The sequence below is a fragment of the Xiphophorus couchianus genome, chromosome 2, assembly GCF_001444195.1.
Source record: "Xiphophorus couchianus chromosome 2, X_couchianus-1.0, whole genome shotgun sequence".
Taxonomy (NCBI): domain Eukaryota; kingdom Metazoa; phylum Chordata; class Actinopteri; order Cyprinodontiformes; family Poeciliidae; genus Xiphophorus; species Xiphophorus couchianus.
Window position 1 is genome coordinate 13,687,860 of NC_040229.1, and position 26,305 is coordinate 13,714,164.

The window sequence follows — 26,305 nt, forward strand, 5'->3', positions numbered from 1 at the left end:
TTGGAAATGTCTAATTTATCTATCATTTTCTTAATTTTGTAGTAACTGTTGAACTGTCGCTAAATGTTTCTCCACAAATCACTTTCAAGTCAGCCCAAAGAAGGTCAAATATGTGGTTATGAATAAAAATATATACATGTGAGGATTTTCGTGTTGAATTACGCCAGTAATGCTAGAAAATAAGCTAAATCTTCCCAGTTTTTTTTTTTCTTTTCCAGTGAGTGAAGCCTGTAGCCTAATGTGTAGAATTCCCAAGCCCGCAGAGGCAGCGCCTAGATAAATATAGCCCACTGCTTTATATGGTCAAGATAGAGCTCAGATCAGCGGGCTGCGCTCTTCTGCTTACCACAAGCAAAAACGCACTTCCCACTGAAATAAGTACAAGACAGCGTGTAGGTTTCAATAATAATAATTAAACACATTTTTTTGTTCGTTTTTCCTCTCATCTCTTTGTTGTTTCAGTTTTGATGTATACAGTTTGTGATAGAAGGAACGTGTCCTCCGACAATGGTCCCGGTTAATGACAAAAACTGGGTGTCGGCCAGATCCTAGTGCAGCAGACAAGAGAAGTTTATACTTCTAAAAGTCAATTAGGTTGCATTGAGCCACCGAGGGGGAAAACACGTTGGAATAATCCTTTAATTGGATTCCACACGGGGAGTTAAGACAAAGTCTGTCAGAGTGTTTTGAGTTTTACCCTCTTGTATTGTTTGATGGTGAATTTTATTTCAAGGTGACGCGTGGCGTACTATTTGTGCCTGGATTTTTACCCAAAACTGTATTTGTTCATACAGTTATGTCACTTATATGGGGCATTTTAGAGATATTTAAAATGTTTCAAAACCTCACTCCGTCATTAGTGCAGTTTGGGCTCAGGAAAAACGCTGAAACCGGCTGAACCCTAAATGCATTTTATTGCAAGGGATGTACTGCTCACAGTGAACCCCCAGATGGCGCTCTAATGCCGTTCGTTTATCTCAGGATGGATAGCTGAAATTAGATTTAGATAAGAAAATTTTTTAAAAACTTAAAAACAACATTGTTGTTTTAGTTTACCTATTTAATTGTAATTCATGCAAGGATTTTGTTTTAACTGAAATGCAAATCAAATTGGTGATTATATGTATTTTTGGAGGGGGGGGGAGGTTCTATGGGGTGAGTTATTAAATGAATTCAGAGTCGTGATCTGTTTTTGTAGCTGTAGGTTTTGTCTGTCATATTTTTAAAGCGTTATACTTGTACCCTGTAATTACAGCATCCTGGGCTTCAGCACAAAAAACTCACTGAAGCGGTTTGTAGCCTCAGAATAGTTCATGCACTGCTCCCGTTAGGTCCGCAGAGGGCGCTGTAGTTCCGTCAGTGTCCTGCTGCTTGAATCAATTAAACTGCATTCAAACACTTAGGACTAAAATCGCGTGGCTATCTTGTTTTCTGTTCAAAGCTGTCGCATTTTATCACTTTTTTTGTTCGGTGCAAAACATTTGTTCCGTGCCAAAGTTTGCACAACACTGCAGAATGACAGTTTTATCCTTTTTTTGAAAAGCGTGTGTTGAAATCAGCGTTAACTTCCTGAACAAAAAAAACAAAAAAAAAAAAAAAAAGCTTTGAAGACCGCGTCTCTCTGACTGCGCGCTGCAAAGACGTCATCCCGTCTCTTGACAATTTGTCAGAAAGTAACTGCAGCTCCGAAGACGGTATCGGATATTTAAAACAATTGTTCGTTGCTAAATAAATAATAATAACAGTAATGGCTGGAGCTAAATCGCTGGACGCGGTCAAACGCAGGATTAAATCGCTCCAAGGGCAGGTTGACGGTGCTGAAGACAGAGCCGAGAGGTTACAGAAGGAACTGCTTGCACAGAGGAAAGCCAAAGACCAAGTAAGCATGTTGACCGCGCGTACCTGTGCATCAAGCGCAAAAAGAGGCATGGGTCAAGTAACATTTCCTGCGCGTTTATGAATAGTTTCAAAAAGTAGGGAAAAAACGTGTTCTGGTTGTGAGATAGCTGGATTTATCTGGATGCCCCGCAGTGCTATAATCTGAGTTTTGCTCTACTCCAAGCTGTGTCACTTTAAGTCACAGATGAGGGTTTGAAATCCCGGGTGCGGGTAATTGACAGCTTTGGGCCGTTGATGGTGTAGTGACCGTTGAGCAGTGTGGCACGTTGTATCATTGCGTTGCTTCATGTCCTGACTTTGCTCCACTTTCAAGCACTTCCCTGTTCCGGGCAACCTGCTTTCTAAAAATGGGACCAAAAGGCCAAAGATTTGAATAATCTCCAAAACACCAGGAAGTAGCTGCTTAAACCGTGGTAACATTTAATGTGCCATCCTGCTCTGTCAGCTTGTGCTCTTTGACTTGCCCATATAAGGGCAGGAGGCTGCACTACCACAGAGCATAGCGGCAATAGAAATGAGGGGGACTGAATGATTTTACACAGACTCAGAGCGTAGCCTACTCAGGTGCACTGAAGGGAGTTTCTTACTTGTTGCAGTTTCTAAACTTGAGATGCACGTTGTACCTGCGCTGCTCCTTTTGATTCGAGCTTCAGGGGAAATGGCCTGGTAAAAAAAGACTTTTGTGGAAGGTCTTGTTTAAGGTGGATGCATAATGCATTTCAAGAATAGCCTCATGGCAGCTGAGCACACCGCAGAATGCAGAAGTTAGCAGCAAGCCCTGATGAAAACAAAACAGTCTTCTCTTTTTTAAATTTAATTTAGACAGACACACAAATTGATCAACCAGATTTGTGTATTTGTTGAAAAAAAAATTTTTCGTTGATTGGCAAGTCAAAAAGTGCAAACATATATATTTTCCTATTCATTAATTGCATTAAAACAAAAGAAATGCCACATTTCTTCCTAATTTTAAATATGTGTCTGTTCAACAAAAGTTGGGGATATTCTTTGACTTATGAATGGAGATATTGTTGTACTTCATTCATATAGTGGCTTCAAAACAGCATTTGTTCTATTTTATTTGTCAGTATTAGGAGAATTTGTATTGACCTGGAAAAGTGCAAATCTCAAATATCTTCTCTTCCAAAATTTCTTATCATCTCTACATAGTTGGGAAATACCTAAAGATCCGGAGCAATGTCAGGTTTATTGACTCGATACCTGTTAATGCTCTCAGTGGGGCATGTGATGAAGAGCAGTGTTCAACCCTTTGCCAATTTGGGACATCATTAGTATAACAAGTCAATATGGTAGCCTCCCACCAGGCAGCACAAAGAAACACTTCTGATCATTATTGCTTCTTGCATATCAAGATAAGTTCATAAATCTACCACATATTTCCTTTGGGCTGATGTGTAATGTCTGAGTCCGGGGTACGAGGTGAAGCTCTCTGCAGTGTCCTAATCTGCTGGTCTTCTGTTCTGTCCCTAGGCTGAGGGAGATGTCGCTTCCCTTAACAGACGTATCCAGCTGGTTGAGGAGGAGTTGGATCGTGCTCAGGAGCGTCTGGCCACAGCCCTGCAGAAGCTGGAGGAGGCTGAGAAGGCTGCAGATGAGAGCGAGAGGTGGGTCCTGTTTTTTCCCTTAGAGCAGACAAGGATTGTTTTATCAATCTCATGTCACATGACAATACGTTCTGGGCATTGCCTTGTTTTCATACTGTTTATATAGAGTACTAACCACCACGTCATCAATTATCTATAGGGCTCAAAAGTAATACATTTACAGTTCCTTGTGACAATATTCATAACCCTTGAACTTTATGATGTCCTATACATTACAATTACAAAAATCAATATGCTTGATTAATATTTAATGTCAAAAACCAACTAGATGTCTTGAATTATTTTGAATTGGAATGAAAAGGATCATTTTCAGAGTTATGTGCAGTTTCACATAGCATTATTACATGTGGTCAAAAAGTTTGTTTGGTCTCATCTGACTGGACAACTCCATTCACATTTTTATGTTCCCTACATGACTTTTTTAAAAGTGTAAAGAGGAATTTGGGGTTTCATCCGACAGTGGCTTTGGCATTTTTATTAAAAGGATAGAATTGTGGGTAGGTGTATCAGTATTTCTTGACATGTTTAATGGACTAGTGTTGTTAATTTTAATTTGGTTTTAAACTTTTTCCCAACTTCATCCCTGGCCTGTCTGCTGTTGTTCAGTGGTTTTTATGAGGCTGTTTGTTCAGTAACGTTCTCTAACAAGGTACAAACAACTGAGCTGTATTTATACTTAGAACAAATTCCTTTTGCAGATAATAAGTAAGCTTTTAAAAGTAATTGGTTGCATCAGATTTTATCTGAGAGTATTAAAAGTGGCTGAATACAAAAGCACGCCACATTTTCAGACATTTATTTTTAGGCTTGTGGTTCAAATATGACCACACATATGTGAAAAAGTTCAATGGGTTTGAATATATTTGCTAAGAACCAAACCAGCTCATGCTGCCTGGGTTTACACAAGTATAAATGTTCAACTCCTAATTCCCGATGTCTTTGCATCATCACACAGAGGCATGAAGGTCATTGAGAACAGGGCCATGAAGGATGAGGAGAAGATGGAGATCCAGGAGATCCAGCTGAAAGAGGCCAAACACATTGCTGAGGAGGCAGATCGCAAATATGAGGAGGCGAGTTCTGCATGCCTGCTTGCGGCAATCCTTACCATCGATGACTGTTTTTAAGCTGTTGTTTTGCGGCGTAACACTTTGTTGTGCTGCACCCCCAGGTTGCACGTAAACTGGTCATCATTGAGGGTGACCTGGAACGTACAGAGGAGCGCGCTGAGCTGTCAGAAAGGTGAGAGCTTTCACTCTTATGCGCTCTGAATCTGCACTTACACATGCATGGATGCTGGAATGTTCACATTTTAAAAAGCTTTCTGTATTAACACACACAATACAGGACTTGTTTTCATTTAGACAGTGTGCACTGTGTTCTTTCTGTCATTTGCATGCCCATCTCCGTATTAATGGTTGTGGCTTGTGCACGTGCGCCATGCCCACTAACAGGCGCTCTCAGAAAGTGGAGGACGAGCTAAGGGTATTGGAACAAAGCCTGAAATCGCTAAATTCCACAGTTACACAGGTACAACCATCCTAATTTGATTACTGTGTGGCTTGTCTCATCGTCTGTCCTGCTGCATTGGCTTTGCCCTCTGTGCTTGTTCCTTTCACACCTTTTTTCCTGGATGTTTTAGACTTTTTAATGCCTAACATAGCAGAGAGCTGAGCAAGAATATCTTAAAAAACAAATTGCATGACACTTAAATGCAAAGTATGGATTTCATAATAACACTACTAAATTCACTATGCTGTTCTCACATTACTGCTCTGTTAAGGCATTTTTATGTTTTTTGGGGATTTCCTGTATTTCTTATTTGGTTCCTTTCTCCATCTGTCTCATTTCCCTTGGACCCATTCTGTGTCTACCTGTGCTTCCGTCCATCCTTGTTCCCGCCCTTTTTTTATTTTCAAATCCTCTCCCTTATCCTTCGTTGCATCCTTGGCTTTGTATCCTTTTGTTTAAAACACCAGCAAATGCTCTGAACTTGAGGAAGAGTTGAAAACTGTGACCAACAACCTGAAGTCACTGGAGGCCCAGGCAGAGAAGGTAAGCGTGACTTTCTGGGCCTCTGCATGCTGTTGCACCTTTTCTGCTTCAAGACTGCGAACTGGGGAGTCAGAGGAGTCAAGTCTTTAAGTTTCAGTTAATACGTTTTTCTATGAATGTGGATAGTAGATTTAATCTCCTATATTTGACGCTTCTGTTTCTATTTCCACTCAACAGTACTCACAGAAGGAAGACAAGTATGAGGAGGAGATCAAGGTCCTCACCGACAAGCTGAAGGAGGTAAAGTTTCACTAATTTGAACTGTGAGGTGACCAAACCAGGGGTGTTAAATCACAGTTCAAGTGTTGGACTAGATGTGTCTCTACATTACAGGCCGAGACTCGTGCTGAGTTCGCTGAGCGATCAGTAGCCAAGCTTGAGAAGACCATTGATGACTTGGAAGGTGAGCTTTTTCGTCGCAATATATTTGTCAAGTATAAATTTTTATTTTTTAGCCTCCTGTTGTCATTTAAATATGTATCCATCTCCTTTTTATTCTGCTGTCCTCTTAACGACATTAAGTCTTTATTTCAGGCAGCATCATCTATTGTGGTAACGCATCCTTTTGTGTTAAATCTGAAAGCAGGGTTAGATGTTGCCTCATAGTTAAAAGGATACTTGGATGTTTTTAAAGGGAGGTTGTGTGAAGGTATCACCAGTGAGTTTTCACTTCCATGTAGCAGAAATATGTCTTTGCACAGTGACTTTACAGAATTTAATGTATATACCTAAGGAAAAACATCCATTAAACCCAGGAGTACTTTCCGTGCTTATAAACTGCCAGTGCATCCAAGTGGAAAAAAGCTTTTTCCTTTTTTTTTTTATTGCTAAAATCAGGTAAATTTGAGCATCCCTCCAACTGTTTGCTAATGTCCAGCCTTGTTCAATTCTCAAAAAGCCTTGTCTGTCATAAGATAGGGGTTTGGATTCCAATTGAAGTGTGAAGGGACTCATTCAAGGGACTCATGTTTTGATTGTTTCCATTTTCTCCTCCTGTCTTCTTCTCTATACGTTCTATGGCTTGGATCTTCCACCTTTTGCCTCATTTTCATTTCCTCCCTCCACCTCTTTTGCTCTGCCTCCACTGCACACTCCCTTCACTCCTCGGCCCCACCCAATAGATGAGTTGTACTCCCAGAAACTGAAGTACAAAGCCATCAGCGAGGAGCTGGACCATGCCCTCAACGACATGACTTCCATGTAATTTATGCCTTTTGACACCTGCTTGTTTTACTGTCACGCTCCTCACCCATTTACCTCTTCGCCCAACTGCCTGTTCAACTTTGTCTCCATATTATGTTCATCCACTGGAATTGTTCTATCTGATTTAGCTCATCTTTATTTTTAAGTTCAAGTGATAAAACGGATATTTCCCAGCTTTATCTGCGTGTGATTTGAGTCAGTTTGCAACAATTCCGACTCAAAATGGTCTGCCTTTATAAATCTTTACAATCACACTCTTTAGGTTTAATGTAAACAAGACTGAAGTAACTCTTTGCATGGACAGAAAAAAGCAAGAACCAGAAAAATACATTTAATCTTTTACATGTATTATCATTGTACTTTTTTTTGTTCTCATGCATTTTTTTCCAAAAAGCCTAATTCTTAATATATTTAGTGAATATCACAGAGTTTCCAGGCTGCTTACCGAAACTATACGGAGAAGGCATTTTAACGGCTCTGGTTGATGGTTCTGCTGTTTACTTTTTTTTTTACTAATATGGTCTACTTCTGTCTAGAAGAAAGACCTCATGTGTGTTCATGATTTTGTTCTGTCACTGTACCAGCCCAATGTTAGTTGTGTCAGTGTTTAGCAACACTGTGGCTGAGCCCTCAGTTTTGCTAAGTCAATGGGGTAGTTTGTATTGGTTTTGAAGTGAGTTTGTGTGGAGTATGTACAAGTAGTTTCTTACCATACAAACCTTAAACCTGGAATGTTCGACTTCAAATGAAACACAATGATTAAATTGATAGCTAAGTTAAGATTAGTGTGACTCTGGCCTGCTACGTGTAAGATAGTCACTGCTTATAAATACTCTGCATAACTCCACTTAAAAAAAAAGTCACTAGCTCATTCTGATGAATGAAAAACATCATGTTTGTTTTGCTGTCCAGTTGTACAAATGCATTTTATTGTGCATTGTGTTTTATCTGTAGTGCGTCAGTGTGACTCTTCAGGTTCTGGTGTGTTGTGGTTTATTGCTGTAGGGCCAAACACCAACCTCCTGGGGTTCACTGTGCTTCTCTTCTTCCACACAGATAAATTGTTTACATCTCATCAAAGATGCCTCCTTCTGCCCGAGCAGAACCTGTCTGCTCTCTCCAGACTGCTCTCCATTTTCCTTTCCCTCCCTGTCTTTGCTTTTCTTTCCTCATCATATTGTCAAGTCCGTTGCACCCCATCACTTGTACAGAACCCTAGAATCTTCCTGCGTTGTTAAAAATAAACATCCTTCCTTCTATGTAAGCTGTATCTCTTTACTCTGTCCCTTTTTTGTCTTTCTAGTCTGGCACTAGCACATCCATTGTGCCTTAATGGTAGTCATTTTGTCTTATCTCATGAAACCTTATACCTCCTATTTTCCAAAATGTAATTAAATAAATTTTAATTAATGTCCATTTTTTTCTTTAACTGTTGTTCTGTGAAGCAAAAGTATAAGAAATATCAAAATGGTGCTGTTGGCATTAAAGCGAAGGCAATTTCAGGTGCTTGACTGAAAACTGAGCCAAGTAGCAACTGATGCATGCATTCAGTGAAGTATAGACAGTGACTGATAGAAGTATCTGAGAGCTGGAGAGCTTCACTGCTGAGTCATTGTCAGGAAGATTGTAGAAAAGTGTAGTTTGGTCAAATAGAGAAGAACATGTAAGAGTTGTGGAACCTCATTCGGTGATGGCAAAATTGAAGGAAGTTGCTATTGGTCAACTTGACAAATGGGCATTGTGTGTTACATAAGACTGTCTTTGAATTTGAATAAATACACAATGACAGATTCTGGGTCTGTTTCATTCAGTTCATAGCTTCAGACAGGTAACACTACAGCATTTCAGGAGTTAGGTGCAGATCAATTAAAGAACCTTGATTGGGACCTTGATCCAATACTTGGGATCCAACATCTCTACTTCACATGAAAAATAGCTAAATTTAGCTTCTGCAGTGTAAAATCTTGAAGAGGTGAGAAATGGTATTTGATATAATTTTTTATAGCTACATTTTTTTAGATACTTGTTGTGATCATTCTTAATGAAAAGAAAAACAGAAGATATAATCAAGAGAATATGAATTACACCTTATCTTAATGACATTTTCATGGGACATATTCTCACTTGTGGGTGTTAAATCTGCAAAATTAAACAGCAATATCTCATTAACAAAAACCGCCTAGTAACCTGTTAAATAGAGTATGAAAGAATAAGATATTTAGTAAATGTTTTTCTCAAAAATCATTTTGTTAAATTCCAAGCACATTTTCTAGTTTATATCTTGTAGCACCATCACAAGGGGTATGTGCTACATTCCTTTCTTACTGTCTGCATTCCAGTGTAGACCAATAGTTTCAAAACTAACAAAAGATTTTCATAAAGCTGTTTCAATTTGTTACTGGGCGCTTGTACTCTAAAACTCTTTTTGAACTAATTTTCCTATTTCTTTATGTTTGTTGTGGTTTTAATTCGTTCTGTCTGAGTCATCATTTGACTCAATGGTTATTTGAAAATATAATCTTCTAGACAAGGAGTCTCAAACTCAGGTCCTTGATTATCCTGCAATTTTTAGAGGCACTCCTGTCCAACACACCTGAGTCAAATGGCTGAACTGACTCTTTAGCATGCAGTCAAGTTTAACAGTCCTTCTAATGATGTAGTTATTTTTATTTAGGTGTGCTAAAGCAAACAACTGCAGAACTTATAAACTCCAGAATTTGAGGACTGGAGTTTGTGACTCCTGTTCTAGATTTTAACACAATAATAAAAACATTTTAACTTTGTTTGTTGAGATTTTTGGATGCATTTATGTACTTGTAGCAGAGCTCTGCTGTAGGTTTGCATGGTAACTGGCATATCACAATTGTGCCTCTCTTGTTTGGTCAGTTCTGTGGTGCTGTGCAAGTTAATCAATAATCAACTGATCTAGATGAGTTCCAGCTTGATTATTAATGAAAGCTAACTCACTGAATTACTTGTCCTTGTTTGTGAGTTGAAAATGTCTTTTTTTATGTTCTAACAGAGAAACTGTCACAAGCTAAAGAAGAAAACCTGGATATGCACCAGATGCTGGACCAGACTCTAATTGAACTGAATAACTTGTGAACGCACATCTTTCACCCGTCCCCCTCCACACACCCACACTCACATGTAGTGGTTTGGCTTTTTGTATTTGCACCTTGCTTATCAGAACCCCGTCTTCTTATTCCTCTCCAAAGCTGGTGAAGAAAATAGCCGGTTGCTATTTTTATTGCACAGTTCTGCCTTCAGCAGAACTCAATCCAGGAGCCGAGCTAAGGAGAGTTAAAGCATAGCCAGGTCCTTTTTTATCAATAAAACAAAACAGATTTTTACTTCTACCTTTTTCAGTCAATGAAGTATGTTTTTTTTGTTTGTTTTTTGTTTGTTTTTCTTTAGCTTTCTGACATTTCATCTGGTGATGTGGCATGCAAAATTTGTGGTGGATACTGTTTTCTACATCTGCAATAAAGCTAATCTGGATTTTCCAGCTTACGCACAGACCAAAGGATGAAGTCCAAATGTTTTGCACTTAGTCAAACTTGATATTTTCCATATATAAAGATTTTTTTTGCTTGTTTTCACCCAAGTATAACTGTACACAGGCTTTGCCTATTTGTATGTATACTGGTGCTACTGTATTGTTGATTCCATTGTGCATTACAGTATTTGGAAATTTAATTTTCTTTAAAATCCATGGTTTAAATTCTTGTCACAATTTCAGTCATTTGGCTGTTCGTCATTTTAGTTTTATTTTAAAATTAGAAGTTTAAGTGTGCAGCATATCTGAAATGTATAAATTGATTATAAATAAAACCACGTTTTGAAAGTTTTCCAACAATGTTTTGCATGCTGTGTCTTCTTATCCATCACAAAATAACATAACGGGGCTAATTGTGAGTTGAAAAGCAATCTTTGGCCAAATAAATACACTTTAATTCAATATTTTTACAGTCATAACAGAATTAGGTTTCAACCAATAATTTAGACTGGAAGTATATTTTGGAGTGACCTAACTAGAGTCCAGGCTAAATTCTGATAGAGAATATGTGGGAGGAGCAAAAGATCAGGCTGATGGTAAGAAGCCTTTCCATTTCAAAACTAAAATACCAGCGGAAACATGCAAAAAAAACTGGTCAGCAATTATAAAAAAGGTTTGCAAACTCAGTTAGACTTTTGAAAAGGTAAATAATTAAATGAAAAAACAAATATGAATAAAAGTTAATATTTTTTCATTGTCACGTTTTGGGAAATGCCTAAATCTGTAAATAACTATAGACATAATAGCATTATTACCAGAACAACTACGGAGTTTAATTTTTTGTTCTGTGTTTTTGAAAGTAGATAGCTATTACAATTAACTAATCTTCATTTATAAGTGAGCGGAGCCGAATATTCTGAATGTTCAAGCAATTTTCATGTTTGAAAAAATAAAACTCCTGCTGGCTTTATTAACTTTTATTTCAAGAGATCTCCGGCGCTTCTGCAAAACCTTACGCTCGACTTTTGCCTGAGTTGGGATTTGATTATGTTGGCCTTGTTTGCTCAAACAGGAAGTATGTAAGTGGATCTGCACCATTTCTCATCCGGCAAAAAAAATGTTGTGCCGGGTGGGCGTGGTTTTGTACACTATTTCAAACAGGGTTTCACAAACAATATGCCCGATATAAAGATAACAGAGTTATTTACGTGTCAAAAATGAAATATTATCCTAAGTAATTTATAAGTTCATGGAATCGGCTCTGTATTTGTGAGCATGTGATACCTAGTAATTTATAGTGCCACTAACATCACTTCACCATTTCAAAATGTCACCTGTCATACTTCTGCAACGGTTTTACAATATGTATTCTATCAGAGATCTACACGTAGTACCACATAAAAAACAAGGCAAAAACAGCTGTTTAGAAATATGTGCAATCTGTTTTTAATTTCCAAAAAAGCTTTATAATCCAGTGTCTCACATCCATGTCCATGTTACCAACACCAAAACATCCCACTAGTCAATTACTCAGCCTCCTTCATCAAATTGTGGAACTTAAACTTTATGCTCTGATGTATAAGGTATTGTTTTGATTCTGAATATATTTCAGGGTGGTCAGCATGAAACTGTTGACCTATATGTCATCCGACACCGCCTTCAGGACCAAAAATAAATGACAGCCGATATTTTGTTTTTATGCTCATCAGTTCTGGGAACTGAATGAAAACCCGAGATGTGCAGAATCTGTTGGCTCTTTACTATCTAGTCTGAAAACATCAATGTTTGCCACAGGTTAAAGGTCATTGAGCAACTCATTGCATGCTCTGAGTGTACATTGTCCCCTTGATTAAATCACAATTCACTCAAAGTTATCTAACATGTTAAAAGGTCAGTGTCGTATACTCACTCTGGCCACTTACTTTGCACATTTCCATTATGTTTGAACTTAATCTTTGCGTAAATGTGATCATTAAAAAACAAGTTTTCTTTTATGTTATGTCACATAATATTTAATTTCTTCGTGCTTTTAAGTGATGCTTTTTGTGAGCAACGAAATGTGACAAAATGTAAAGAGTAGTTCTTAACACTTTGCTCTCCGTTTAAGAGGAAAGCTCCTCCCACACCGCGCCGTCACCCCTTCTTCCCATGTGATCCACCGGCTGGCTGTTAAGGAATAGTCCCAGTAAGTTAACGACAAATGCGAGCGGTTGCAAACATTTAAAGCGGAGCGTTTTCCCCATAATGTTTCGAATGTTTTTATATCGTCGTTTTTGTGCCAAGTGCTCCCCGCTACCAGCACCGGGGTCTCTCTTACTAACACCGCAGGCGAAATGTGTTTTTATTCGAACACAGGCTCGTTTTGTCGGGGGCAACGTCAATTCTAAACACCGATTAAAGTCCAGAACGTGGCTGTATGGTGCTGGTGTGGGCATTGTTTTAGCTGTAGGTCTGAAATACAGGTCTGACTCTGCAAACAGCTCATGTGACGATAAAGTTGAAATAGCACAAAAGACTCATCCGTACGCAGATGCCATAGAAGTGAGCAGAGACCTCGTAGAGCGGATAAAGGTAGGCAAAGAGGTAGGCCTCTGGAACTAACTTGGTTAGAGACACTTTATCTATATTACTGTCTTTATTATTATTATTACTAAGTATCTCTCCTATTATTAGACTGAGGTCGGAGCTCCTGGACTGATAGTTGGGGTTGCAGTGGATGGTGTTCAAGTGTGGTCTGAAGGTGGGTGATAAAACAGTCCAGCATGAAGTTACAACTCGGAGTAAAAATGTATCAGAACAAAATATCCGGCAACAATGTTGCAGTTTTATTTTGCATACTGGATGACAAAGTTCCTATGGTGACAATAGAAACCCTGTTGTCAAAGGCACATCAAACATTTCCACATTTTGTCATGTTGCAAGTATAAACATTAGTGTATTTCTTTGGGGATTAATGTTGTATATCAACAGGGACCTGGTGGTGGCAGCATCATGCTGTGGAGAAGGTTTTCTTTTGCAGAGATGTAATCCTTGGAGGAGTGGAGGTTCACCTTCCAGCTGGACAATGACCTGCTGGAAGATGATGACCACAGTGTTTATTCATTGTGGTCATGTAGCATCTTTTAATAGAAGTTTTAAAGTTATTGTGGGTGTTTATATCAAAATGATATTTTCTCTAGTTTTCTGTGATAGGAAACAGTCAAATGATAGCTGCCTCTTCTAGATCTTCCACACTGAGGAACCACTCTGTTCCTCAGTGATTACCTATTTTCTTTGGGAGTATTTTTTTATTTTTGCCTTGTGGATCATTACAAAGATTAATTAATTGGTTATATCTAAACATGACAGTAGGTGTTTTTTGTTTGTTTGTTTTTTTTTTTTTTAGAAAAATACAGTCCCAAATTGTCACCAGTTGAAGTCAGAAAACCATAAATGTTTACTGTGGGGAAATTCATTGAAAACTCAGCAATGATGGCCTTATGTCACATGAATTTTAGATACTGTTAATAAAATCTTGGTTGCTGGATCAGATGCTTATTGCGCCTTGTAGCTTACTTGTAGAGAGTGTCAAGTTTTAATGCTGTGTTCCCACCAAATAATGAACAAAATTCAAAAAGGAGCAAGTTCATGGGACTTTGATTTACCTTGTTGCGGAAAAATTACAGGGTAGTTCCAAGAGAAAAATCTGCTTTTCTATTTTTTTTTTTTTTTTTTAACATTTCCAGCATATTTAAAAAAGTAACACTGAGAAAAATTTTAATTATGAAGTCAAGATTTCTATGCTTGCACAATATATTGTGCAAGTGGTATTTTTTTATGTTGTTTAAATATCGGGAAGTAGTCTCTCTTATCTGTACCTTCATTAGTTTCAACACACTGCTGCAAGAAAAGAGCTATTTCACTGCACCAGTTCCTAATAACTATAAGGCATAACATTGCTGCTGAACACTTGAATATGTATATTGTCTGACAAGAATTAACAAAGATGAATGCATGGAAAAATTGTATTAGAATCTGCTTCAGCAAAGTAAATGGTGTACACAGTAATGCAAAAAGGCCATTATTTTCCCAAAAAATGTGTTTGTCAGTTAAATTGTACAGAGTATTTGTCTGACTAAAGGAGGAAACGCATAGAACATAATCCCATGGTCTCTTTTATGGCACACAAAGCTTGGATTTGAGGACAACTGCATATGTATTGATATAAACTCTAATGGTGGTTCTTAATGAAGCTGAACAAAGGTTGGCTAACATAAAAGCATGTCTCAGTTGGGAGAAAGGTTTAAGTTGGCTTGCATGCAGAAAGCAAATGAAAATGATGGCTCAAAACCAAAATCAAGGTGGTTTTGAATAAGCCTGATGCTGCAGGTCTTGCACAATCATTAATCTTGCCTGCAAATAGCTTTGTTGCACAGTAAGCACATCTATGAAATGCTTTTACACACCCTGCAATCTCTGAAGCTGTTGATCTGATCCAGGCATTGGCTATGCTGATTTGGAGAATCGTGTCCCATGCACTCCTGATACGGTGATGCGGATCGCCAGCATCAGTAAGTCCTTCACAACTGCAGCTGCCGCACGACTGTGCGAAGAAGGGAAACTTGATCTTGATGCCCCCGTCCAGAAATATGTGCCAGAGTTTCCTCAGAAACAGTTTGATGGAAAAGATGTAAGTTATTTATGGATATAGGAAAATGACTTATTCTAATATAATTAGCCATGGTAAATCAGATTTTGCTTTTTTTTTATTTTTTCAGGTTACAATAACTTCTCGTATGATACTGTCACACCTAAGTGGCATAAGGCACTATGAGAAGGATGCAAACAAAGTTAAGGAGGACAAAGAAAAAGCCAAGCAACTTCTTAAGCATCCAGGTACCATACTACTTTTATCTATAAAGCACTTTAAAATAACCAAATATCTACAGACAAGTTAAAATAGACAAAATAAGATAGTTAAAACAGAGTCAACCTCTCAGGATGTGCTAAGGGTTTCACCAATTAAATGTGTTGAAAAAACATTCTTTAACTCAATGAGAAGAGACCTGCCGGGTGGGTAAGGGCAGACTATTCCACAATTTTGGGGGCAGATATTGCAAAAGCCTGGTCTCCTCTTACATTTCTGCTTTGTTTCAGGCACAAGTAAACAGAGAGACGATGAGAAGAGCTTACCTGAAAACAGAAACAAACCCGGAGGAGATCAAACATCTAAAGGTAAAGAATCCACTCAGGCTCAGCGGAAAAAGGAGTTTGAGCACGAAGAATACTACATAAAAGACAATTATGAAAGCGTTATTAAGTCTGTGGACCTTTTTAAGGATGACCCACTCATTTTCAAACCTGGTAAGCAAATTTTTATACCAAACAATTCCTGTACGATCAATTTTCAGTGTTAATCGTCCGAATAATATTTTGGCTGGATTGTAGGAACCACTTTCCTCTACTCCACTCACGCTTTCACACTGCTGAGCGCCATTTTGGAGCGGGCTGCGAACCAGCGCTTCCTGGATATCATGAAGAACATGTTTCGGGAGCTGGGAATGCACAATACAGTTCCAGATGAGAATGACCCTATTATATATCATCGCTCCAGGCAATCTATATTTTTTTTAATATTTTGTTTCTGTCCTCTACATCGCCTTGCAAAAGTATCCACACCTCTTTAACCTTTTTTAATATTTTGTCATGTCACAACTGCATACATCAGTGTATTTCACTGGGATTTTACACAAAGTAATCAATTATTGGGGAGTGAAATGCAAATTATTTGGTTGAAATTGTTTACATACAGTACAGACCAAAAGTTTGGACACACCTTCTCATTGAATTAAATGAGAAAGTGTGTCCAAACTTTTGGTCTGTATTGAGTACAGACCAAAAGTTTGGACACACAGTTGTGTCCAAACCTTTGGTCTGTACTGTGTATGTGGCATGCATTGGTATTTGGCCCTGTTTATTCTTTATAACCCTAAATAGGATCCAACCAGCCTTAAGAATTCACATTATTCTCCATAAACATAAATGTAGTCTATCTGCATGTAACTTAATTTCAGGATATTCTCAGATTATGTAATTAAACAATATCTCAAGCTTTCATCTTCTCACAGATTACTGCCAATATAAAAATATAGAATGGCACAACTCCACATATACTGGCAAGAACATCACTGGCAGATATTTCTGTCTCCCTTCAGTTGTAGATGTGAAGTTGTAGATCTGTAGGACAATGGTTGTCACTTAGTGACAAGCATGAGATATACATGTCCATCTCTTCACTAGTTTGATGCCACTTTGAGTGTTTGGGTTTAAACCCAATTGAGAATTAGTGCCAATATTTGATGTCCAGTTGTGCTCCTCAACCAATCTGAGCTCCAAAAAAGCTAGGAGTATCTTTCAGTCTTTAGATGTGCAAAACTCTCAAAAAACTTTCATTTGCAATTGCGGCAAAATATGTTTCCATAAAGTATTGACTTAGGGGTAAAAAAAAAAAGCTTCTCACACACTTTAGGTTTTTATTTATAAAACAGTATTCAAAGCATTGGATTTTCCTTTACTTCAGTCATGCACTAATAAAATTTGATAAAGCTTGGGGTTATATGTAAAAGTGCAAAACATTACATGAATCCATGTGTTATTTGAGTTTAATTTATTTATTTTTGGTTAATGCATTAAAATCCAAAATTCCTCTTGCTTATTGGTTCCTCCACAGATTTTATCACCTCAACAAGCGAGGGCGAGTTGTAAACTGCCCGTACGTGGACATCTCCTACAAATGGGCCGGAGGCGGCTTCCTCTCCACAGTGGGAGACCTGCTGTTGTTTGGCAATGCTCTGCTCTATAGCTACCAGGTGGCCCACCTGAAGGACACGGAGGGGTTTCTCCCTGGTTTTCTGAAACCCAAATCAGCCAAAGAGCTGTGGACACCAGTTGACAAGACAGAAGCCTCCTGGGATAACGATGGACTGTACGGTCAAGGCTGGCTGGTGGTGGAGAAGCTGCAGAAGTATGGTCAGTGCAGGAAACGCAGGCATTACGTGTCCCACACAGGAGGAGCTGTGGGGGCCAGCAGCGTTCTTCTGGTGTTACCCAGTGATGAGATGGACCAACGCCAGGGACGGACTCTGTACCTCCCACAAGGAGTTGTGGTCACCATTATCACAAACATGCAGTCTGTGGGACTGAATAGCACCGCACTAAAAATTGCTCATCAGTTTGACAAAGCCAGAAATGTGTAAGAGCATCTCAATGAAAATTCACTGAAAACTGTGCAGCTACCCTTTTGTGTTGTCTTTTTTGTGCAGCTATTAAATCCAGCTGAAAACTGTTGATCCATACCTCATCTCATTGCAAAATATGTTTTACAATTCACAAAACAAAAACTCAAAAAATTTGAATGGCTTTTAATGTTGTTTTCTTTAAGCAGACTTCAGTGAAAGTTTTCCAGGCTACACTACAGTGAGATTCTAAAGGGCTTCTGTAGTTTTTGTCATCCTTTTATGGGTTTTTGTTTTCACAAGATGATCCCAGAGTGCTAACGTCATGTTAATGTCTGGGTTGAAAGAAGCCAAACTGACATTGGCATTTCTTTTGTTTGTTTTGTTTTTTGTTTTTTTTAATTTAGGTACGCAGATTACATTGGCAGCATGTTTGAAATTATTGTCATTCTGAAAAATGAAGCCAGTTTACTTTCAGTCCAGTTCTTGTGTTATTTAGAATTCCTCAGTCTCTTTCTTCCTTGCTTCCTTTCTTAAGAAAGGCTTCACACCCACTGAAAGCAATGAAGCAGTTCCTGATGGGAGTTTCCGTAAGAGGATGACGTCGGTAGATGGAATTACGCAAAAGTCAAACACGTCTCTCAGGTCCTCTTTAAGATCAGTGAAGGATTTTTTTTTTTCCTGTTGTAGTATCACAGCTGTCAGATATTGTCCATTCATGCAGTTTTTTTTATACATCTCACATTTTTACCATTTTATTTTCAAAGATTTCTTTTAAACTGTACTTGAAATGTCAATACATATGTGCATAATGCTCATAGTTTTGACTTTAAGGATATTTCATAAATTCATTTGTTTCTTTCCCTCTGCAAGGAACTGACAGTGATTTTTTTAAATTTACAATTTGTTCAATTTTTAAATTTTTTCCTTTGTGGTCTTGATTTATTTATTTTTTTTTTTGCATATTAATAGTAAAAAGTGTTTGCATTCAACACTGATTACACAAGGAAGTGGAGGTTTGTAATAGAAGTAAAAAATAAAGAAGCAGAAATTAGTCACAGAATTTAATTCCTCAGTGATTAAGCTGCTATTACCTTACTTGGCTTTACAGATGTACGGACATTTCAGATTTTGTGAAATGCACACAAACATGTTAGTTTTGCTCCTGTTTGTTCTTTGTAGGAAATATGTTCTACCACTAGGTGGAAGCACTATACTGAGAAATGGTAAAGCCCCGGATCCACAGTTATTTTTTAATTCCACCAAGACTTTTGTTTCTGGTAAGTGTGACATGCATCTCTTAAACATAAAACATTGCACACAGGGTATCAGATACAAAAAAAAAAAGCTTTTATTTACATATTAACAAAAAACGTAAAATATTTATGCTCTTCTTGACCCTTAATAAAAATCTTTGACATTACAGTAAACAAACACTTGTAATGGTAAACATTTTTTTTACTGTTTTCACTTGTCTGTTCAGACATTGATATTTTTGCACTAAGCTTTAGGTCTTTTAGGTTAGAGGGCCTCTTTATTATCACCCTAATCTTTAGCTCCCTCCTAAGATGCTTTTAATGGAATTATGTAGGTACTGGCTGCACCACTTCACAATTCAACTAGAAAAAAACATTTTGGCCTAATTAAAATAATATGTTTTAGCTCAATATACCAGGAGCATGAATAATGATTATATTTTGCACAAATAAGGGCTTAACGTTTTCTGATGAAAGAAATACAGTATTTAAACTCTATGCATTGGCACATATTTCAGCTTTTTAGTTCAAACCAATTCAACATCTCTTGATGGGATAGTGATGAAGGACTTACAGGTTAAAAAAATTGGCCTCAGTGACGAGTATAACCTGGTTTCATTCATTATTTAACAAATAACTGTTAAACCATGGAAGACATTTTAAAGAGTAACTTATCTGTCAGCAATCTATTATATATATACATATATATTTTTTTTATTATTATTATTTCTTTTTTTTTTCAATTGAGTACACTGAATCTTCCACCCAGGAGTCCAGCAAACTGTCCAACAAACACCTCTACAGTTTTAAAATTCCTCATTCTAGATTTAGGGGAACCAATGAAGGTATAGACCAGAGCAACACAGGCAAAGATTGCCATTTGCATTTGTTCTCGCATTTCCAGCTTTGGGAAAACCGCGGGTGAAATTACATAGAGCTTTCTGGGAAGTGAGATCACTATGTCCAGTCGAGATGCATCCAGAGGCAACTATGGTTAACACCAAAAACACATTAAGGCTTAATAACAGACAAAACTTTAAATAGAAATTGATTGCATTCAGCAAAAGGCTCTAAATGGTTGGTTTGTGTGACAGGAACAGTTGTATGAATAAAATGTCTCTAAAATAAGAATCTGCATGTAATTAAATATTAAAAATAAATGTTAAATTAAGACACTTTTTTAAAACATCCACTTATAATGGGTTGGGTTTTTTTAACAGATATTTCACAACTTAGGATTTGGTTGTCTCAATTGCACATTTAAACAAATATATTAACATGTAACAAGTTCTTCATTTCCCAACCACTAATCCTTATTCCAAACCTTTTATATATATTTTTATCACATTAAAACATGCAGAATCATCCTCTAAATTACTGTATTAACTGCATCAAAATTAAATAATATATTATTACATTAAACACATGCACAAACATGTACATATAGGCAGTAGAGTTCATATTGGGAACTTCGTCTTCTGATTGCCGTGGTTCTTTCGGTTTGATTTTTCCTTTACCATCCTGTGCACGGAAAAAAGAAAACTAAGCTTACAATTTATGTTTTGTTTGTTTACATTAGAGCTCAGATTCATCAGCATATAACTCTTAAACTTTAAATAGTTCTAAATGATTTACTCACTTTTGAACGTAGTAAATGATAACAACCAGCACCACCAAGAGGATGATTGCTACAACGATGATGGCAGCTAATAATCCTCTATCGTATCCATCCTGAGAAGAACTAGGAAGGTGGTACTGCTCACATCTGTTTCCTTTGTAATTTTCACTGCAGCTAAAGTGCCAAAGTGTTTAAAAGTAATAATAATAAAAAAGAAAATGTGTCAGTAATTTTTGTCATTTACATATTGGCTTGTAAAATCAATTCGTTTGTGTTTTTTTTATTATTATTTTACTTACATGCAGGAGAGTGTGTTCATAGCTGATAATTTATAACATGTCCCTTCATTCATGCAAAATGTAGCTTCCTGAGGATCACAGGGTTTTCCATGTTCTGAAAATGTTACAGGATTAGTTATCTTTCCAAACACACCTTCATGTTTAGAAATTGTCACAATTGATAGGATGAGTTACCTGCCATCATTTGAATTACTTTAGTTGTGGTTTATCCTAAGAGAGAACATATGTTTAGTTTCCACCACCCCCCAAAAAAAAAACTTGTCAGAGTTTAGAAATGTCAACTATGAAAACACACATCAGAAGAATGACTTAATCAAAAGATCTCTCATAAAACTTAATTTGTTTAGTTTCTATCAGAAATGGGTCACTTACCACGTTCCTTTTACCAGTTCCTGAAATCCCAGCTTTAAATGCTTCTGGCTCCTGAGGTAAATCTTTGCGGCACCTTCATGCACCTATGCAGTGTTCTCGTGTGGGCGTGCCTTTGCTGAAAAGAATGCAGGAGGTGCAGTTTGTCCACTTTTTTTTAAATGGCAAGTGAAATGTCAACCCTCTGATACTTCCTCACCATCTCTTAGTATCTGATAATGTTCTGGGTAACAGATTTTAAGTCGAGTTGGATCACTTTTGCCTTATATGTAGGCTAGAGGGTTTTTTTTTTTCTTGCTGAAGCTCAGATCAATTGTTGCATTAGGCAGAGGATAGATGAGGGAAGTATTTGACGGACTGGGGAACGCTGCCTTTCTGGGTTTGGTAGAAAGCAAACAATTGCAGGTATGTGAAGAGGCATGAATGGCATCGTGAGAACTTTCTGTCACAGAAAATCTTGCATTGCTTCTCTCAGACGAGTAATTGTTTTTACCCAGAACCGTTAGCTGACTCACCAACTGGCATCATTTTTCTTTTAACGTTTTGGTTTCGGGTTTTTAGTTTCGTAGTAATGCAATCACTTCCAAAACACAGTGAATCCTTTAGAAGAAAAAGTTGGAAGAACTTATGCAGCATTGGTAATACTGGACGGGTATCCGGCATTGAACTTTTTTTAACAATATGCATTGACAAAAAAGTGACAGGAGCTCCTGTCATGATAGCTCCTGCCTATAGTGACAGGATTCTGCGATGCTTGATTTGGGGTTTCTTGAGCAACATTTACCTGATCTTCTCTCGGTGCTCCTATATGAGTTCTGACTTTGAAATCTCAACGGACCACAGAGTGTGGGACATGCAAAACAAAAAAAAGTCCTATTTGCAGTTTGCCACAAACCAAATAGGGGTCCCATAAAACACATGGAAGAAGGCACTCTGGTCAGATGAGAGCAATATTGACTTTGAAACCAACTGGCAGCATCATGGTGAGAAGATGTTTTTCCTCAGCAGAGTCAGGGAAGTGTGGATTTTAAGATGGACTGAGCAAAACACAACACAATCCTGTTAGAAACCTGTTTAGATTGGAGTGGATGTCCTGCAGGTCAACATCTCTAAAATATACAGCCAGAGATAAAATGGGATGGTTCAGATTAAAGCATATTTATGTGTTATAGCCGCCCCGTCCCGATCCAGAGCTAAATTCAAAGGAGAATCTGTGGTGAGACTGAAAAATGGATGTTGAAAGATGTTTTTTATCCAGTTTTGCACATAATGTGCACATATTATAGCCACTAGATGTGTAAACCTGATATAGACATACCCCCCAAAAAACATACAAGTTTTTTACTGTATTCTTTACTACCAGCCTTCATAATATGACCTGACCTTTTTATTATCATGTAAGGTCATGTATATTTTTAGAGAAATACCAACGGCGAGACTGCAAACTTATAGACCGCGTTTAACACTCTAACTGCCGCCACAAAAGCTTTTTAAAGTACCTGAATATTGTGCATTTCTCTTTTTCCGTGCGGGTGGGTTGTTATCGCGAGGAACTCAGGAGGTAAAGCGAAGCGAGAGCGCTTTCCTACGTCGACGCTTCCAGAGTGGCACAGAAACGGGGACGTACAGAATGCCGTCTCCATGTCTTTATCATGGACATTTATGACTCGATCGACTGCATTTTGGGCTTCTTAATGAAAACTGTGTCCAGTCTCCTTTGCGCTGGCTTCTCCCACCGCACGTCTGTAACCGCTGGCATCCTGTTTTCAGCTCCTGGACAGCTCCTCGTCGAGCAGCTCTTATTATTATTATTATCATCATCATCATCATCATCATCATCAGGCACATGGAGTCCCTGGTGTGATTGTGGGGGAAGCCCTGCGAGCACATTATGCATCTACTGATCCGGTGAAAGCCTCGTCGTCTCCGCTAAAGGATGGTGCTTCCAACCCAGAGGAGGTGTTCTCTATCCTCTGAGAAGAAGCGATACGTGTGCGCAGTCGACGCAGATTTAAGCCTAATCGCTGCCTACACACAGGAAGATCCGAGCTTCAGTCACACCGATCACCATCATCATCATCATCATCCTCATCATCATCATTACAATAATAATAATAATAATAATCGGCTAAGGAAGTGATATCACCATCACTGCTGTGTGGTCAATGGAGAAGGGACCATGTAGAATATACTCAAGAGGTCAGTGTGTTTTTATTTAAAGCCTAAAGATAATTAATGTTTTTGTGTGTGTGTGTGTGTGTGTGTGTGTGTGTGTGCGGGGAGGGGGGGAGGGGGTATGTGTGTGTGTGTTGGTTGAACCATAAATGAGAATTTAAGCTAAGCGCAGAATGGAAATGTTAACAACCTCATAACTGTTTATAGAGCTGAAGGGAAATGATTGGAATTGCCTCCTTGTTACGTTAAATGCCGAGAGAGTGGCCAGAAATAGCCCAGAGTGATTGTTACACGAAATGAAACAGCCTAGTAAAATGAGTGCCTTTGTGGACGACCTCCTTCACTTGGGAAGCGCTCACGCTATTGGCTGCAGCACTTATTGGAACAAGGGTCAACTCAAGATGCTGATTGGGAAATTCGATCCTTGTTTGTCACTTTTCCTTTTGGTCACCTCTACAGTGTAACAATCACTAAAAGTGTTAACCTCTATGACTTTGAACACGTCTCGTCTCCAGATCATCAGTTTGTTCTTTTTTCTTTTCTTTCCAAAGTCCATATTTTTGGAGCGCTGCGGTGAAACAAACACTCTCAGCCCTTGAATGACCTGTGTTGATTTCTCCTGAGCAGCATTTAATCTGCTGTGCTTCTCTGGCTGTGAATGCTGACAATGAATGTTTATAGGGTAGCCTCAGTTTCACATATTACCACAGATTCATATTGATATGAAACCAAGGCGATTAATCTGACTTTATCAGGTTACGTTAAAGCACTACTGTCTGTATATACAGGTGTATTTCAGAAAATTGCAATATCATTAAAATGTTAATTTATCCCCATCATTCGCTTCAAACATAGAAGCTATAAGCTTCACTATCTACTAATAAATTTTTTTTGTTTATTTAGTTGATTATGTCTTAAAGCTAGTAAAAAAAAATCATAAAAATAAAAATAATAAAAGTCTTAAAGCTAATAAAATATTCTTAGAGAAATATTGTTTCTCTAAGATATAGAATGTTAAGATTAATTTAAATTAGCTTCTCTATCGAGTTATTTCTTTTTAGCAAAGTAAAGCATGATGTGCTCTAAAACTTCCCTGCAATAATTGTAGACTTGATAAAACACATTGAGCCAAAACCAGCAGATTAAATCAAATCCAGACAGAGTGTGGAAACTTCACACAGGACTTCTATGATCCAGTATCTTTTGAAGACATTAAAGTCCAGCTCAAATGTTAAATTTATTTGACATAAAAAAGCTTTTAATCAATGAATGTTAGTTGGGGTTTTTTCCTCCGTCCACCCGCTTAGGGTGCTTCTGACATTGTGTTTTGGTTCATGTGTGACACAAAAGAAATGTGACAGCTGTAGCTCATGCCCTCCACGTGTGGTGACTTTTGCAGCACTGACTCATGCAACTACCCAATTCTTGAATTGGTTTTATTCGTGCACCTTTTCTATCACACTTTATCCTTCCCCTAAACCTTCATTTAAGTTGTATACTGCGTTCTATAAACAGGCAGCTATTTTAGCAGTGACCTTTTGCGGTTTACCCTTATTGTGGGAGTGCTGATGGACAATTGTCAAGTTTTGACTTGGAAGCTATAATGGCCTTAAAATACTGAATGTTAAAAATCTGTTTTAGTGACTCTAAGCAATATTGAAATAATTTTTAAAAAAACTAAATTTGAGGCTTTCATTAGCTGTAAGGCACAAACATCAGTATTAATAAAAGTAAACACTTGGTATATATTGCTTTAGGTATAATGCATCTGTTTGACAGATGTGAAAGCAACAGCAATGACCCCAAACATCCCAGTAGCCGATTTTGGTTCAACATCCTTGAGATTAAGCGCATGAAGTGGACAGCCCAATGTGGGTTCAGATCAAAAGTGTTGTTTATGAGAAAATAACAAGCAGTGTAGAAGAATTATAAAATATAGTCCAATGACTTTGGGTTCTAATCACAGGTACCAGGAGTTGTTCTTCTCCTTGCAATACATATAAGTAGTTTTCAGAAACAATGGTTGTACAACTAAATATTAGTTCAGTGATTAACTGGAAAGCTGTACCTTCAACAATATTTCAGTTACTACTTTAAATATTTTGGTTGTAAAGAAAAATGCAGACTGCTTTACTTCTGAATAATAAAACCTGTGACAAAGATTTTAAACTTTATTTGGTTCTTTTTAAAAAAAAAAACCTGCATGTATTTTTACCACAGCTGTTCAGAAGTTTCTCTTTTTTGAAATTATTGATTTTACAATGATATTCAAATAAACTGAGATGCACCTGTAACTTTCCATGTCTGTTTAAGAGCTGGGCCGACTTTCGCTGAGCAAAGTCGGACGTAAATGGCTCTCTGTGTGAGGGGGAACAAAGAGTAAGCATCCCTCTGCACTTACTATGCAAGGGGTGTGAAGTTCCTGAGCCCTCGATCCACAGAGCGGATCGTATATATTGGACAAGATTTAAAATCAATTACAATTTAGTGCTCCCAAGGAAAATAGTTGGAAAAACACCTAAAGCCACAGTTCAGGTAAGGCATCTTTAAAAACTGACACTGGTGTTTTATTGATTATTGTTCATAAATTTGTCTCTTTCAGCTTTATGTTTCATGACACTGACTGTAATTACACCCTGTATAAGAAGATTAAATTTGTGGTTATTGTGTTATAATTGTTGTTGTACTTTTGCATGTCTTTTATCTGTAGATATGGTCCTGACCACATCTCTGCAGTGGTGGATTTAGCTCCTGGCTTCATTTAAAGAAGACATATTAACAGCAACAAGACATGAGCAATACCCAGTAAGTATAAAACGTGGCAAAGTATTAAGTTTTAAGCAATCCAGGTGAATGTGGCATTAATTCTGAATGAGATTCCTACTTTTTCTTGATCTTCACATGAGTAGGAATCTCTGGGAAAGCTCTTCTGAGCGTGCGAGTGCAGCAAACCTATGCCAGCTTCACTTACCATTCAGGAGGGATGTTCACATGTCATCTTCTCTTATTAATAATTACTCTGTGTGTGTGGTCCCTCCGACAAGCCCCGCATTCTGATTATAGGGAGGTTAGGGCCGGGGAAAGAGGAAAGGG

At 37.8% G+C, this 26,305-nt stretch overlaps 3 protein-coding genes across 13 annotated transcripts in view; all 3 read left to right on the forward strand.

Annotated features, from left to right (window-relative positions):
* Positions 1 to 10,481, forward strand: part of tpm1 (tropomyosin 1 (alpha)) — an 11,536-nt gene extending 1,055 nt beyond the window's left edge. For 3 of the 10 annotated variants that reach the window (XM_028044215.1, XM_028044250.1, XM_028044177.1), the window contains 7 exons: positions 3,391 to 3,524; positions 4,480 to 4,597; positions 4,696 to 4,766; positions 5,504 to 5,579; positions 5,757 to 5,819; positions 5,913 to 5,982; positions 9,805 to 10,481. In XM_028044215.1, coding sequence (XP_027900016.1) covers positions 3,391 to 3,524; positions 4,480 to 4,597; positions 4,696 to 4,766; positions 5,504 to 5,579; positions 5,757 to 5,819; positions 5,913 to 5,982; positions 9,805 to 9,887 — 615 coding nt within the window. In that variant the 3' untranslated portion in view covers positions 9,888 to 10,481. Of the gene's footprint in view, positions 1 to 1,732; positions 1,880 to 3,390; positions 3,525 to 4,479; positions 4,598 to 4,695; positions 4,767 to 4,978; positions 5,055 to 5,503; positions 5,580 to 5,756; positions 5,820 to 5,912; positions 5,983 to 6,700; positions 8,571 to 9,804 lie in introns of those variants that run through there. The other 7 variants (XM_028044186.1, XM_028044170.1, XM_028044225.1 and 4 more) reach the window with 6 other exon arrangements.
* Positions 10,482 to 12,439: 1,958 nt separating this feature from the next.
* On the forward strand, positions 12,440 to 19,445 carry lactb (lactamase, beta). 2 transcript variants are annotated; one of them, XM_028038247.1, is made up of 7 exons: positions 12,440 to 12,864; positions 12,955 to 13,021; positions 14,760 to 14,950; positions 15,039 to 15,156; positions 15,418 to 15,624; positions 15,709 to 15,874; positions 16,991 to 19,445. In XM_028038247.1, exons 1-7 carry the CDS (start codon positions 12,526 to 12,528, stop codon positions 17,514 to 17,516), a joined length of 1,614 nt encoding a protein of 537 aa, XP_027894048.1. In that variant the 5' UTR covers positions 12,440 to 12,525; the 3' UTR covers positions 17,517 to 19,445. The 2 variants fall into 2 exon arrangements, with proteins under 2 accessions (XP_027894048.1, XP_027894058.1); XM_028038257.1 differs by having other exon boundaries at positions 12,441 to 12,852.
* Positions 19,446 to 22,774: 3,329 nt separating this feature from the next.
* The window catches only part of tmem266 (transmembrane protein 266), a 30,730-nt gene continuing 27,199 nt past the window's right edge, over positions 22,775 to 26,305 (forward strand). Inside the window, exons 1-2 of the mRNA XM_028038236.1 lie at positions 22,775 to 23,236; positions 25,923 to 26,017. Of these exons, the coding sequence (XP_027894037.1) occupies positions 26,004 to 26,017 (14 nt within the window). The 5' untranslated portion in view covers positions 22,775 to 23,236; positions 25,923 to 26,003. The remainder of the gene's footprint in view (positions 23,237 to 25,922; positions 26,018 to 26,305) is intronic.